This window comes from Pteropus vampyrus, unplaced genomic scaffold (genome assembly GCF_000151845.1).
Source record: "Pteropus vampyrus isolate Shadow unplaced genomic scaffold, Pvam_2.0 Scaffold394, whole genome shotgun sequence".
In the NCBI taxonomy this organism is placed as follows: domain Eukaryota; kingdom Metazoa; phylum Chordata; class Mammalia; order Chiroptera; family Pteropodidae; genus Pteropus; species Pteropus vampyrus.
Window position 1 is genome coordinate 1,662,026 of NW_011889175.1, and position 17,163 is coordinate 1,679,188.

Sequence of the window (17,163 nt, forward strand, 5' to 3'; positions counted from 1 at the left end):
CTAGCAATCTGTATTTCCTCTTTGAAGAAATACCTATTCAGATCTTCTGCCCATTTTTTAATTGGATTATTTGGGGAGTTTTGTATGAGTTCTTCATAAGTTTGGATATTAACTCCTTATCAGATGTATCATAGACAATCTTCTCCCATTCAGTAAGTTTTCTTTTCGTTTTATTGATGGTTTCCTTTGCTGTGCAAAAACATTTAGTTTGTTATAGTCCCATTTGTTTATTTTTTGTTTCCTTTGCCCGAGGAGATATATCAGAAAAGAAATTACCAATAGCAATATCAGAGAGTTTACTGCCTTTGTTTTCTTCTAGAAGTTTTATGGTTTCGGGTCTTACATTCAAGTATTTAATCCATTTTAAGTTTGTTCTTATGTGTGGTATAATAAGCTGGTCCAGTTTCATTATTTTGCATGTATCTGTCCAGTTTTCCCAGCACCATTTGTCGAAGAGACTGTCTTAACCACATCGTATATTCTTGCTTCCTTTGTCATAGATTAAATGACCATATAGGTGTGGATTTTTTTCTGGACTTTCTGTTCTGCTCCATTCACCTATTTATCTGTTTTTATTTCCAGTACCATGCTGTTTCGATTACTATATCCTTGTAGTATAGTTTGATATCAGGTTTTGTGATACCTCCTACTTGTTCTTTCTCAAGATTGCTGTGGCTATTTGTGATCTTCTATGGTTCCATTTAAATTTTTGGATTATTTGTTCTACTTCTCTGAAAAATGCCATTGGTATTTTGATAGGAATTGCATTGAATCTATACATTGCTTTGGGTAATATGGCCATTTTAATGATGTCGATTCTTCCTGCCCGTGAGCATGGTACATACTTTCATTTATTTGTATCTTCAATCAGAATCAGCATTTCTTTTGTGTCTCCACAGCACTCTAAGAAGACTTTGCAAAATTTTTATTCATCTATTTATCAAAAACCCCACAAACCATAGTGAGATATCACCTTATCCCTTTATCCCTTTGTAATATATCCCAGCATTTTATACTTCTTAAACTACTTCTGAAATTTGGAAGACTGTTCACTTAACTGCTTTGTTAAATTGTTACCTTTTTTGAAATAACATTTTACATAACTACATATGATACAAATATAAAGACTTACCATTGTAAGCTTATTATAAAATTTGTTGATAATGAATTGTGATTTTCTATGTTTGTTCTTCCTAATTAGCTCCTGGGCTATAGTGAAAAGCCGATAAATCTACAGATGTTTATTGGAACAGCAGATGATCGATATTTACGACCTCATGCATTTTACCAGGTGCATCGAATCACTGGGAAAACAGTTGCTACTGCAAGCCAAGAGATAATAATTGCCAGCACAAAGGTTCTGGAAATTCCACTTCTCCCTGAAAATAATATGTCAGCCAGGTATCTTGAAACATACCCCCAAATGGAAAGTTCTTTTTTTTCTAAAACAGCTTTTGGAAAAAACGTACATTTCTTTTTATAGTACAAAAATAAAATATTTGTTGTTCTAAATTAACTGAATAACATTATGTAAATAATCATGGTACATTTGCTAAGGTTGGTAGCATATTTCCAGAAAGAAAATTCAATTCAACAAAAGTTAATAAATTATGTAGTACCAGCCAAGCAGTATGCTAGGTAATGGAGATAAAAATATATGGACTTTTTTCAAGTAGTTCACAGTCTAATAGGGAAGACAATAAATAAACAATCTCAGTACAATTATGATTGTTATGTCTCTTTAAGAAAAACTTTGATTCTACCTCCAGGTGTCCCATTTGACCTATTTCCAAATAAAATGAGGTGGCCAACTTCTGAATGAGAATGCAATAGAGTTTTGTTTAAGTGCATTAGTTAGGATTATATATAGTTGCCTGTACAGAAATCTGAAATGCAGTGACTTAAACAGAGGTTTAGTTTTGTATTCTATAATAGAAATATACCAATAGGCATTTTAGGGCTGGTACAGTGGCTCCATAAGTCATTGGAGTCCCAAGATGCTTCTGTTTTTTCTTCCCTGCAATTTTTATATGTGGTTTCCATTCTCAGAATTGCCTCGTGATTTAAAATGGCTGCTGGAGCTTTAGCTATCACAGCCATAATCCCAAAAAGAATAAGAAACAAGCAGTGGGATGAAGGAAGCTTAAAAGAAAACTTCCATCTGGGTTAGGCCTTTTTAAAGAGCTTGTCCCAGAAACCTATCCAACACATCTCATTGATCATCCTTGTATGTAAGGAAGACCTGAGTCATTTTTTTTTTCCTGAATACATTGCCACCTCTAACAGTGTAGGGGCCTGTTACTAAAGAAAAAAGGGAAGAAAGAATAATAATAAGCAACTATTAATCTGCCACAACCAGGTATGTGAAATTTACAGTGAAATTTGTTGCAGAAGTTGCTTCAAACTACAATATAGACCTTTCTTAAAATGGCAGTAACATCTATCCCAGGCTAGTGAAAGAATAGCCAGATATCAATCTCTAGCTCTCTTCTTCTAAATTTACATTTAAGTAACATTTTAGGTAAACTGAATATACCTCCTGAGGACATAGCAATTTATGATATAATTCTATTATAAGAATTGCATAAAAAATAACTTACCCTGTTATCTAGTAATTACCAGAAAAGACAAGTTAATGTAAATTTAAATAAAATGTTATTTTTATTTGCTTTGTTGAAATGGACAATACTCAAGAACCCAATCCAGTAAGTCATTACACAAGGACTATGACAGAATTTTTCATAGCAAAGGCAGACAGTTAGTTAGTAATCTCTACTCTTAAAATTTCTGTGTTCTATGATTTAGACTTTGGAGTCTCAGCCAATGCTTGTTCAAGCAGTTGAGCAAAACTCTTAAGGAAAATGTTTGCTGTGCTTCTCAGCATCCTATTTGACCCATTTTTAAGTAAGATGAGGTGTCCAACCTCTGAATGAGAGCGCAAGTCAGCCTCTTCCTTTTTACTCTAGGATTTTACTTTGTCATCTAGCGTCAAAAGCATATGAGTATACAATTAGCTGCAGAGGGAATTTAAAACTCAGATTTGAACCATCTATTTCTAAGAACTCATAAAATTAATCTCTAGGAGACACCTTGTGGGCCATGTTTCCATTTATTCTTCTGGATATTTGAAGCACTAGACTTGAATCAAATAGAAAATCATAAGCGTATTATGCTTCTTAACATTGCTTGAAAGACAGAATAAGAAATAGCCATGAGAATACCTCTTCATAATCTGAAAAAAGTTTCTTAGGTTGGTTATTATTACACACACATACACACATGCACGCATAGAATCCTTTCAAGTTAAATAAAAAAGTTGGTATTTACTGATGACATGGTAGATTTTGCTTTACCAGACAAGCAGAAACCTATAAAAACTTTTTATCATTTATTTTTTGCCTTGGCTTCCAGGAAATTCATGATTAATTTAATTATAGTAATTATAGTAACTTGTATAACCCTAAAATTCGGATATCTTTATTTCCTCTTCCTTCTATTTAAAATTGACCTTACTTGTATTTATGTTGTAAAATGCCTCATCTTTTGTAAAAATAATGTATAAATTAATAAATTGAAGAAAACATAAGTTTCTCACACAGATTCTCAAGAAATTAGGAAAGCCTCACATACTGAATAGTGTGAAAAAATCAGAATAGTAGGGTTTGAACATATCTGCCTCCCCCTCTCCCTATCTACTAGCACATAAAAAAAGTGATAGTCATGATTCAAGAGGATATGATTCATGTCCCTTCCTCAACCAAACCTGGCATATACTGCCTGTGTAGATCACACCAGAAAGGACAAACCTGCAGAAATATAATTGTTACTAGTAACTAACAGCTAGCCCTCTCACCCCACCCTGCCAGAAACAAACCTGAAACTTCTCTGGCCATTTTATCCACTCTGGACTATTAATATTGGGAAATAGGAATTCTGTAGGAACCAAGGCTTATGGCAGTATTGTGTGTGTCCAAGAAAGAGTTGAGTAAGAAGCACCTAGGAAGTTACCCAAACCTAGGAAACCTCTTTTATGTATATTAGATAACAGAGCAGCTAATGCTGAATGAGTTTGTTTTACCCAGGAACTAATTACTAGGATAAGCTACAGTGATTGAGTATAATGTAGTTTCAGATAGTGGTAGGCAAAATATATGAATACTAGATAAGACTAGATAAATTGTTCAAAAAATTTGTGCATAAGTGAGTTGTAGGTATATATCAAATTGCTTTACTGTTTCCTGAAAGCAATAAGGTGAGGAAAATTAATAAATATTTCCTTTGTTTTGCCAACTATTTCACAGACTTGGTCATTTTGATCCTAATCTATTTTGGATATGTAAGACCCTTTATTTAAAACCAGTATACTAACCCATAAACCACAGAGCCACTTTATAAGATACTTTATTTTTTTATTTTATTATTTATGCCTACAGCACCTGGTCTTTCTAGGTGGTCTCCCATCCAAGTACTAACCAGACCCAACCCTGCTTAGCTACCAAGATCAGCCAGGATTGGGCTTGTTCAGAGTGACATGGCTGTAGACCATGGACTGTGGCTCCACTGGGGCATGAACCCAGGACCTTCTGCATGTAAAGCAGACGTGCTAACCACTACACTATGGAACCACATCCATTACAAGATACTTTAAATATAGGATGCCAGTATTCACTGCCTTACCCTACTCATAACTCTTTTCTGATTTTAAAACTAGATGAATATGGATGTCGCAGTATTACATTTTAACCTAAAATATAGTTTTAGTTGCAGTATTACATTTTAACCTAAAATATAGTTTTAATTGTAAAAAGATTTAATAGTAATTTTCATTTCTATATAGGTGCGGTCTTTTTCTTGTTTTACATTTTGTAGCCAGAGTTTTAAGACTGTCATTTCTGGTTTTCTTATTCCAAATCTTCTATTAGGAACTTAGCTCTCTGCTAAAATACTTTCCCTCAAAAACTCAATAAAATGTATGGTCTGTGGTGTTTCCCAGCCTGAAAACTCATGTCAGTGTGTTAATATGAATAATCACTACCTTATTGATAGAATTCTATCAATACTGCTTTGAGTTAAAGTGCAGTTGTTTGATATTAATTAAATATTTTATTTTAAAAAATATTTCCTTTTGTAGAAATTTCTTTTGTGTCTTTCTGAAGATGAAAATATTCTTTTAGGATTCTTTCTTGTGCATTACTGGTTCTTATCTTGATAATCTAGTTCTATAATATATATTGTCCTTCAAAGCAACTTCTGCAGCCTTTGGGCAGTGAACATTAGAATTGGAACTATTGGTAGATAAAGTAAAAGGATGGATAACAAGGAATGCCATAAGAGAGAGTAAACTTTAACTAGAATGTTTGATTATTAGTTATTCATTAGCTTTATTCTTCCAGCATGTGAATAATGAGGATATGTTGTAGATACTCTTGTTTTCTACCATGATTATATGTTAAGCAATCATACTTAGTAATAAAATTTGAAGATAGTTAAATATTAGACCTTACGTGCCAAAACTTTGATCTTATGTGCTTTAGAAATATATAATACAGTTTAGAAACTATAGAAACTTGTAGTTTAGAAAGTTTAGAAATATGTAATATAGTTAGAAATGTAAGACTCTTAGCCCGATGGATTGTTTTTATTAATAAGCATATCACTATAAAAATCTAAATATGCTTTAATGACCTATTTCTAGTCCTACAAATGAATCTCTTCTGGCCTATGACATATAGAGAGTTAAACAATCTTTTTACTTTCTGTTTCACTTATCTAGCCACCAAATTTAGTGGTTTTAAGTAATAACATTTTTTTTTCCATGATTCTTTGCGATGGCTGAACTCAGCCAGTCTATTTATGTGGCATTAGCTAGGATCACTCATGCACCTGAATTCAGCTGGGAGCTCAGCTGGGTTTGAAACATCCAAGATGGCTGGGGCGGCTGGAGTAGTCAGGGATTGTCTCAGCCTTTCTCTTCAGCAATGTAGTTGGACTTCATTGTGGCTCAGGGCTCTAAGAGGAAGTTATGAAGCTTCTTAAGTGCTAGGCTCATAACTTACACAGGATCTCTTGGCCATATTCTTATAAGGCCAGCTCTCAAAGAGAGCGGACATAGGAACTCTACCTCTTAATGGGAGAAGTGGCATGCAAGTACAGGAATGAGAAGGGATGATTGACAGCCATCTTTGCAGACAATTTACCATACTTACTATTATAGTTTTGAGATACAAAAACATTTTTAATCCTAAAATTGAAATAGCAGAAAATAACAATCATAGATATCTTTCTTTTTTGACCTGATTTTAGGTAGTGATAGTTCTTCCCTGCCAAATTAACAATAGCTATTTAGCTGAGTTATTTAGAACCACTAATTATCAGTAAACAAATAACATTTTTATATTTTTCTCTCTAGTATTGACTGTGCAGGTATTTTGAAACTTCGCAATTCAGATATAGAACTTCGAAAAGGAGAAACTGATATTGGCAGAAAGAATACTAGAGTACGACTTGTGTTTCGTGTACACATTCCACAGCCCAGTGGAAAAGTCCTTTCTCTGCAGACAGCTTCAATACCTGTTGAGTGCTGTAAGTGAGCTTGTGACAGTGTTTTAAAATTTTGTATAATAGGTCATTTTCTGTTTTGCTTATATTGTAGTATTTGGATCAAAAGTGTGAACTGATGCATGGAGTCCGGATAGCTGGTGTAATTTTCTTACATGGAAATAAGCCACTTGGTTAGGTGGGAGGAGTACTGATCTTAAAGTTAGAAAATGGTTTCTCATTATATTTTGACCCTAAGTAACTATGTGACTGTGGACAAAAATTCTCTTGACCACCACAATCTTCTTAACTGTAAATGAGGAAGGTAGACTTGATGACATCTTAGAATCAAATCATGAAGCTATGATTCTGATTCTGTCACTTGGTCATCTTTATTTCATTAAAATGTCAGCCTTCATGTTGGAAGATACCTGTCTCTGAAACCTGACACCTCAGCTATATAAAGATTTACAGGATTTTGTTTTGGGTTTTAAGGTTTGTTTGTTTTTTAACCCTAAATTTAATTACAACATCAGATTGGGAAAGTAAGTGCTTTTCCCCCTGATTTACAAAGGGAAGAAATGAAAAAAGCCCTAGAACCTGATATTTCAAATCCCGGAGAACTGTGGACCTCTAGCAGGTTAGCTGATAGGACTGAAATATTGAGACTGCTGTTTAGACCTTTAGCGTATAGACTTAGAAGTGTTTTAATTCCATGTCTTAATTTTGTATAGGAGGAAACTGTGGCACAAGTATCTCAAGTACTCATCCATGGTTACTTGCTTGTAAGAGACACTTGTGCCTAGAGCACAGGTTTTCTTAGTACTCTTTTGGTTGTATCATTTTATTTCTTTTGGTTATATCATGCCTTTTTATTTCTGTTAATCATATGCATTTTTAATTTGAGATAACACCTGCCTAGCTGTCTTTCTGTGCCTCCTTTTGCTGTTCGCGGAATTGGAGTAAACTTTATAATTTCTCAATCACTGAGTAAATTCATGGTAGTAGAATTCACTGTAGAAATAATTTTTATATTAATTTTTAATAGCTAATACAGTTATATGGTACAAAATTCAAAAAGAATCTTAGAGAGAAAAGCAAATTTCCAACTCACCAATTTTTTTTTTTTTTTAAACACCTACAGCACCTAGGTGGTCTCCCATCCAGGTACTAACCAGGCCTGACTCTGCTTAGCCTCCAAGATCAGACAAGATCAGGCATATTCAGGGTGGCACGGCTGTGGACTAGTTCTCCTTCTTAAAAGCAGTTATCATTGCCAATGTCTTTATTATCTTGCCACAGTATTTTGTTCCTGTATAAGGATATATATGTCTCTATTTTTAGCAAAGTAATTTAAATAATTTAAGTTAGTAGAGTAGTTTGAGTTTTTTGAGATAAAGTTTCTCTGAAATATTTTCTATTTTTTCTTTTAGTTTATTAAATAAATATGTTATTATTGTTGAGAATATAGAACATGCAGAATGGTAAAAGAGTTGTATTAAAATCTTTCATAATAAAACTTCCCCAAGATAGTCACTATTAACCATTTTCTGGATTTTCTTTGCTTTTTTTTTTTTTTTTTTTTTTGTCTATACATATTTACATATTTTTTAGTTGGGCTTACCTTATACAGTTTTACATCTCATTTTGGTATTTTCACTTATAATGGGCATTTTCTCATATTGTTAAATATTCTTCAAAAATACTGTTTTTAACTCATAAATAATTTTTTTGTTATGACTATGCCATGTATCGAACACGTTAGCCATTTAGAGTACCTTTTGAATGTACCTTTGATGGCTAATTTCTATCATAAATATCTAAAATTTGAATTAGTCTACTTCTGAGCCCAGTCAATGCTTGTTTTTCATGCTCCTTCTCTGTGAGCCATTTGTAACTTAAGTAAGAGTATAAGTATTTTCTGAGATCTGGGTTGGTGCTCAGTACTTCCCAAGTGATAGTTGATTCTAAATCACAGGCTATCCCCTATGAAGAAATCTATTTTAACTGTTTCTTCAAATAGAGCAGGGATCCCAATTCACATACCTTTTGTGGCTTCGTATTAAAATAACTGGGAGAGACAAGAGCTGTAGTGAACTGGGAGAGTGTGCTTCTTCAAGATATTCGAGTTTAAATTTCTTCAAAATATTATTCTAGCCAAACAAAACACAGTTGACCCTCAAAGCCAATTTTCCACCCAAGCAATAGGACTGAAAGTAGACCTGTTTTCCAAATGTGAAGCAGAGTATTTAATCCACAGTTTTTTCTTTTAATATAGAAAGAAACCTAATTATGTAGGCATTTGGCAAAAAGAAACCCTTAGAGGACCTAAGCAATCAAAAGAAATATAATCTATAGCTTGAAGCTCAAGCAGTTAAAAAGGAAGAAAGAAAGAAAGAAAAGACAGAAAATAGAGCAAGTTGAATTCAGTCAATGTCAGAGAAAGGTGGCACTAAGGTCACTGTAATAAAGTTGTTAATTTAAAAAGTGATTTTCAAGCATTAAGAAAATTTGTTCAACTGCTCTGGGAATGGAGAATACAGTACATTATAGAAACATTTGCATCCATTTAAAAGAATTTGCTATTGAAATGTATGCTTCGTGTATGCTTCAGTTATTTACTTATTTAGAAAATTGTCCAGAATGGAATCCTGATGTCTCAATGATGATCTAGATATTTTCTTGATGAAAAGGCTTCTTGTCTTCATCTTTTAGAAACTTCTCTTCTTTTAATTGTATGCAACATAATTACACATATTTGGATTTAATTTCCTTTTTATAATTATATTAGATTTATCAATTTTAACAGACAATTATAGGCAAGAAATGAATTAAAGACAAGGTAAAAAGAAAAATTGGATGAGGCGAATGTGTTGGAGTCAATATGAAGTTGCAGGCATTAATTAATTTCTCTTCATCAGTTGGTTTTGTTATACTTATAGTCTAAGAAGATAATTTAGAACTCACATAAATCTAATAAATCTGTATTGTTTTTTAAATAACATTTTAGTAGATATTGTTACCATTGTTTTGAATTGTAAAAGCTCAGAGTTTGCTTCTCTTTATTTTCATCTGATAGCTTGAATTTGTCATTTATATATGAAAAATTATAAACTAATATTTTGTTTCTTCTCAACTCTTTGAAAACAAAACAGCCCAGAGGTCTGCTCAAGAACTTCCTCATATTGAGAAGTACAGTATCAACAGTTGTTCTGTAAATGGAGGTCATGAAATGGTTGTGACTGGATCTAATTTTCTTCCAGAATCAAAAATCATTTTTCTTGAAAAAGGACAAGGTAAATAATATAAGATTTGAATTGATTGATCTCAAACTAAGGGACAAAAGGGTGAAATAAATTATTCAGATATTTCACTGACATTATTCACAAAATAGTTTTCCTAAAGCTATAGGCATCATTTATGCAGATTTTATTTTAAACCAAACATTACATTTTCATGTAAATGTTAAGTTTTCATTAAGGATGTCTCAGAGTAGAAGAATCCCCCAAACATATGTCACACAGAAACTTGGACACAATGCTTAGAGCAGCATTATTCATAATAGCCAAAAAAAGGGAAGCAATCCAAGAGCAAATCAGCTGATAAATGGATTAACCAAATGTAATGTATCCGTACAATGATGAGCTATTCTTCAGCCATAAAAAAGCATAAAGTAGTGATGCCTGCTACAACATGGATGAACCTTGAAAACATTGTGCTAAGTCAAAGAATCCAGCACAGAATGTCCAGAATCAGCAATTTATAAGAGACAGAAAGTAGGTTAGGGGTTGTGAGAGGTTAAAGGGAGGTGTCGATGGAGAGCGACTGCTAATGGGTGTGGGGTTTCTGGAATTAGTGGTGGTGGTTGTAGAGATCAGTGAGTATACTAAAAACCCCTGAATTGTATGATTTAAAAGGGTGAATTTTATGTGTTTTATGTAATTATATAAATTACATCTTAATTTTTAGAAAAGTAGAAAAATCCTATGTCAGGGTGTTTTAGCCCTTCTTGAGCATATTTAAAATATTTTTCTACCAGTTATTTCCTCTCTCATATCTTTTTAAGCATTTAAAAAATGTGAAATGAAATGCCATTCTTATAAGAATAATATAGCAAATACTCCTACTTACTACCCAGTTTAAGAAATAAGACATTTACCTTTGAAAGCCTCTTGATGCCCCTTCCCAAATGGATCCCTCTCTTGAATCAATCCTTGTTTTTCTTTATATTTTATTTTATATATTTTCCCCTGTTTTTGGACTTTATGTAAAATTGCATGTATTCTTCTGAAAATGTTTTTTTAGAGATCAAGATTAATGTTTTAAGAATGATCCATGTAACTGAAGATCTTTTCACTGTATGTAGTTTCACTGTATGAATGTGCCTCTATTTATTATCCATCCTCTCACTAGATATGTAGGCCATATTTTTTTTTTTGGCACTGCCAAACAATAGCTAACAATGCTGCTATGAGCCTGGAGGACTAGGTAAGAATGTCATTATTCTTAAATTTTGTTAATTCAGTAGGTGTATCTTGAGCTTTGGATTTGAATTTCCCTCTTATCTGTTGAGGTTGTTATGGGCCATTTATGTTTCCTTTTTTGTATAATACTTGTTCAAGTCTTTGCCTATTTTTTTCCATTAAGTCAATTATTATTTATCGATTTGTATTCTGGATATCAAAGTGAGTTGAGGGAAATGCTGCATCTTTTCCCACTTTCCAAAAATGTTTGTGTCATTTAGTTCCTTTGAACACCTGGTAGAGCCCACCTCTGAAACCTTCTGGGTTGGGAGCTGTCTTTATGGGGAGATACAGTTTCTGCTATAATTCTCTTTGTACTTATAGGACCACTTAAGTTTACTTCTTCTCGAGTTAGTTTTGGTGATTTATATATTCCAGGTGAATAGAAAAACACATTCCTCCTGTGTTTCTCCTTTATTCTCATACTACCACACTCAGAATACTTCTGACACCAGATATGTGGGTTTTCAGTACATCAAGCAATTCTTCAGCACCAACTGTCTATCCTTAATTCAGTTTAATTCTGAAACTAACTGGAGTTAGTGCAGACCCCACAGACTAAAGCCTCAGTCCCATAAGAATACCCCCCACTTCAGATGCCAGTTGAAAGTAGTAGTTCCCCAGGTTGCCCGTAACTTCTGCCTGACATGGCTACAAATCAGAGGTTCCCAAGACCCCCTTCCTGGATTTAATCATTTGGTAGAACAGCTCAGCAGAACTCATGAAAATGTACTTATGTTTACCAGTTTATTATTTAAAAGATACAAAAAAGGATACAGATAAACATCCTCATGGAAGAGATACATAGAGTAAGGTACGAAGGGAGGGGCGAAAAGCTTCTGTGCCCTCCACTGGCACACCACTCTTCCAGCAACACAGAACACCATAGTTTTAGAATTTTTATGGAGTCTTCATCACATTATTATTCCATTTCCAGCCCTTCTACCCTCTCTGGAGAATGGGAGTGAGCCTAAAAGTTCCAAGTTTCTAATTATGGCTTGGTCTTTCTAGTAACCAACCTTCATCCAGGGGCACACCAAGAGTCACCTTTTAGAACAAAGATACTCCTATTACCCAGGAAATTCCAAGGGATTTAGGACTTCTACATCAGGAACCACCTTCAAACACCAAATATTAGAACCAAAGATGCTCCAGTGCTCTCAGTAGGAAATTACAAGGAATTGGAGACAGCGACTGATAAATATTTTTTCTATTATTACACACCAGTATTTTATGTATTTCATTCAAGCTTCCAAATTTATCGACATTAATTTGCTGATATTATTCTCTTTCTGCATCTAGAATTATATGCCTTTTAAAAAATTGTTTTTGTTATTATTTGTGTTATCTCTTTTTTAATCAGTTTTTCCAGAATACTTGGCTTTATGGATCCTTTCAGTTGTTCATTTTCTGTTTCTCTAATTTCTATATTTTTCCTCCATTTCACTTTTTTTTTGGCTTAACATATTCCTTTAATTTAAATATTTAATGCATTTGTTTTTCATCCTTTTATCTTTTTTAAACTTAAGTATTTGAGGGTATACGTAACCCCATTACATATCTCTTACAATTTCTGTACGTCTTTTTCCACTGAATCCTTTTTCTTGGAGTTTAAATATGTTCAGATCTTCTCATCTTAAATATTCCCTTTCTCTGGACTCTTTCATCCTCATTAACTGTCATTTCATTTCTCTTTCATTTTTCATCCAGGCTCTCAAAAAACTAATCTCTCATCTACCTTCATTGCCTTACCTGCTACTTACTTTTTAATCCTTTGTCTTTTACTATATTAAAATCATAAACTCCTAAAAATTTGACAGCTATCCACTTAACACCCTTAATCTTCTTAACACCATTTTCTTTTTTGGCTTTTGTGTAATTGTATTTATCTGGTGCTCAGCACATCTTTAACTATGCCCACTCTTTTCTGGCCCTTAAATACAGATGTTTCCTAAGGTCTATATTCAGCTTTTTTTTTTTTTTTTTCATTCTATTCCTTTGTTCAGGAAATTTCATCAGCTACCAAAGCTCTATCTATAGCCACATTTTTTTTCTTCTAAATTTCTAACCTGCACTTTAAAATATTCACTTAATATTGCTACATAAGTGTTGCCACTGATACTTAATATGAAAAAATGTCAGACTTCACAAGCCAGTTCCTCAACTTCATTAATGTCAAGGCCTTTTTCTTCTTGGGCTGGAAACTATGTTTCCAACTTTCTTCTTTTGCTTAAAATTCACTTCCTTCCAACCCCTTCAGCCCTGACCAGTACTTGCCTGTCTTAAAGAAATATCAGTTCTATTTCACAGTTTAATTCATCAATTATGTGTGAAGTGATTGCTGTGTAAAAGATACTAGTCTAGGCGTTAGGGACATAATGATTAATAAAACCTTCAGGTTGCCTGCTTTGATAGAGCCTACATTCTGGTGGGAGAGCAGACAGTAAACATGTAAACAAATAAGTGAACAAGATAATTCTCAGTAAAAAGGCTATGAAGTAAAAGGGTAAGTATCAGGTGGTCAAGGAATGTCCTTCTGCAAAGGTCATATTTTAAGCAGAACAAAAAGTATGAGGAAGAGATAGAATCTCAAAGCTGTCCCTTTCCATTATAAAAATTCATTTGTGTTTGAATGTAATAAATATGTATGTATAAGGCAGTGTGATTATAGAATTCATTTTTTTTAACCCAGAGCTTTAAGAGCTTTTGGTTTAAACTGAATTATGTTATATGATGGCAGTTAACCTGCTTCTGGTGAGATTACAGCTGTGAATATGTAACTCCCATTTGGAAAGCACCTTCAATGATCCCTTCATTTTTTACGTTCCTTAGTGTGGCATTTAGGCCGCAATCTGTTGCCTGTCTTTCCAGCCTCATTTCTTCCTGCTCCCTACCTCATCCTTTATACTCTATTATTGCATCTGTGTGCAATGCCCGGTATCATGAAGTCTCTTGCCATCTTGCCTTTGCTCATGCTATCTCTTCTGCCTAGACTACCCTTCCCCCACATCATCGGAGTTCTGCTTTATATTTAAGCCTCAGTTCAAGAGCTCCTCAGGAAGCCTTTCTGGTGTCATACCCCCACCCCAAGACTATGTTAAGGACCCTGACCTCTGTGCTCTTGTTACTTCCAAAGTACATTTTTATTAACTAGTGTAACTACCACATTTTATTGTAATGAACTATTTGTATTTGCCTTTCATCCATAGACCGAAGATAGAATATCTTGTCTCCATTATCTCAGTAACCCAAAGTGCCTGGTACTTTGGGACCCAGCAAATGATTGCTGAACTGAACTATAATTCTAAGCAGGCATAGGATTTGTCTGTAGTGTCTCGTGCATAAGAATGGCCATCATCTAATTATTGGACTGGAAAATGATAGTCACAATCTGGGAGGATTTGATTGACTTTCTCCTGATATTGTCACAGTCCAGATGAAGAAGTCATCCTAGCTACGAAGATACTTGTATAGGTTAGTTACTAAATGAATGCCCATAACATAAAAAGACTGCTTTAGAATAGTTGCTCATCAGACTGGAGTGAGAGCTGTAGTAGTAGGTGTAGCTCTCACTTGGAATGAACAGACAGAAATGTGCTGGCCAGATCTTCAGGTAACACAAATCTGTAAAGCCTAGAAGCCTATTTTAGAAGACCAAGAAAATGAAGTCTAAAAAAGAGAAATTAACGAAACAAGGGGGAACCCAGCTGTATAAATGCACAGTGTGGTAGCTTGAGCTTGGCAATAGGAAATGTGGCAGACTGAGGGATACTTGCTGGCCATACACTAAGTGTAAGAGAGAACATGGTGCGGCTGCCCTAGAAAACTTTTATCAACAGTGACACAGCATTTCCACACAGCGTGGCAAGAGCCTCAGTCACTCTCTATCATGCTGGGTCGTTTCCCACCTGGACTATTCAGTCCGGGGCCTGGTGCATTTGGAAAGAGGTGGTCAGACTGGAGGAGTGAAAGAAGAGTGATCAGGAAGGCTGAAATATGATATGCAGAACTAGGGATGCTAGTGAGCAGAAGAGGAGACATAGCCAAACATAGCTGCTTTTAAACATCTAACCCGTCTCAGAGAACCACTCAGGATTTTTGGGAGTAGTACTTAGACTAGTGGTTGGATACTATAAGGAGATAGATTTCCTCCATCACAAGGATTGTTCCAGCAGTAATTATTGTCCAAAGATGAAATGAGTTACTTGGTGAGGGAGTGAATTTCCTTTTTCATAAGACATACAAACAGAAGTTGGCCACAGCTTGGTGGAAGTGCTCTCAAAAGATTTTCAAGTATCACTTGGTAAAATAAACTCTGTGGGGCCTGCTGACTTGGGTAGGTCATTTTTTTCCCATAGGTACTCATTTTATTTTCATAATGGAAGTCAGAAAAAGTTTCTCTTTACCAGTAAATTTGTGATACTAAATACGTTAGATTTTGTTTATAATTTTGTGACTTGAATTACTTTTAACTGTAAATTGTTTCTTTCGACAGATGGACGACCTCAGTGGGAGGTAGAAGGGAAAATAATCAGGGAAAAATGTCAAGGGGTAAGAAATTTACCTTATTTTTTAAGGAATATTTAAGAAGTTTAATGAGAAAATTGAATAATGCTGCTTATGGTGTAGATTATGAGTCTTATCTGTTTAGTAATAGAAAAGTAAAAAATTTTAGAAGTTTGGCTGAGATGCTTTCCTGATATTAAAATCGAGGCAAGATAAATAATTGGTATCTTTTTCGTGTACAGGAAAGGAGAAATTAGAAATGAAAGATTATTAGAAGTTTCTTAATGAAGTTATCATTAATTTATTTCTCTGAATTCAGTGAAGAAATCAAATAAAGATGATACATAGTGGGCAAAAAGTAGGAGGAGGACAAGCCCTAAGGAGTTCATGTATTTAACACACTGTTCCAAGCTCTTCAGCATCAAGCCTTCCAGGGTTCAACACTGAAAGCTGTGGTCCCTTCCTGGTTGGAATGGATACAATGTTCTCTGGGGTAGAGAGTACCGCTTCTCATAGTGTTCTCCAAAGATGGAGAAATTAGGCGAAGGACTGCAGTTGGCTTAGAGCTAAAAGTTTTCACCCTCCTTGTGTAAAATTACTTTTTATATGAATAAAAATTCTGTATATTGCCAATTTAGAACATTTTGAATATAAAATTTTAAATAAGGAATTTAAATTATAACTAAGGAAGTATTAAATAATAGACTTGTAGTTAAGATGTAGAATAACATGTAATATTCAGTTGAACAAAGTATCTCACTACACAGTATATCAGACTTTATTTCCGCTATAACTAGAAACCCAACTGGGTGAGTAAAAAGCAGTTTTTTCTTTAATGGTTTATTTTAAAGAGCTTATTTCTGTTAAGACTAAAGTCTCCATAGAATAAATCATCAGATGACTTATATGATCAGTTGATGTGCATAATGATCTATGATGGGAGGGCCTGGGTAGTAGATAAGACTCACAAGTAGTGCTGAGTTTAGCAGGTGCATTTCATTTTTAGTTCTGAGTGTAACACAATCTTGCTTTCCATGTTCCTTAGGCTCACATTGTCCTTGAAGTTCCTCCGTATCATAACCTAGCAGTTACAACTGCAGTGCAGGTGCACTTTTATCTTTGCAATGGCAAGAGGAAAAAAAGCCAGTCTCAACGTTTTACTTACACACCAGGTACGAGGAATTGTGATGATTATAGAGCTTTCTTTTGTAATGAATAAAAAGTTATTCAATGAATCCTATATTAGAATGTTCAAGATAGGATGCTTTATAATCAATAAAAATCCTAATATGTGCCTAATCTGTAAAGTTTGTGTTGACTTTAAATATTGGATGTGATATCAGTTGTTATTTTCTAGTGTTTTATTATAAGGAAATTACAAGTTTGAATGCAGATTTGAAGTCCGTTTTTCAGGAGCTACCAAAAATCACCAGCACTCCAGGAAGGGCAGGTGTTTCTGAATATGTGTGAACTCCCCTTGTGCCCTTAGCACTGCAAAAAATGAGCTTTAACAGGGAGATGACATGATCAAATTTGTGTTTCAAAAATCATATTCCCTATAATATATAAATGTATCAAATTAACATGTTGTATATCT

The 17,163-nt window shown here is 34.1% G+C and overlaps 1 protein-coding gene and 1 pseudogene across 3 annotated transcripts in view; one reads left to right on the forward strand and one right to left on the reverse strand.

Annotated features, from left to right (window-relative positions):
* The window catches only part of NFATC3 (nuclear factor of activated T cells 3), a 98,798-nt gene that overhangs the window by 52,486 nt on the left and 29,149 nt on the right, over window positions 1-17,163 (forward strand). For all 3 annotated transcript variants that reach the window (XM_011380533.2, XM_011380531.2, XM_023523470.1), the window contains exons 5-8: window positions 6,410-6,582; window positions 9,693-9,833; window positions 15,556-15,611; window positions 16,612-16,738. In XM_011380533.2, coding sequence (XP_011378835.1) covers window positions 6,410-6,582; window positions 9,693-9,833; window positions 15,556-15,611; window positions 16,612-16,738 — 497 coding nt within the window. The remainder of the gene's footprint in view (window positions 1-6,409; window positions 6,583-9,692; window positions 9,834-15,555; window positions 15,612-16,611; window positions 16,739-17,163) is intronic.
* Window positions 4,425-4,543, reverse strand: LOC111731746 (annotated as a pseudogene).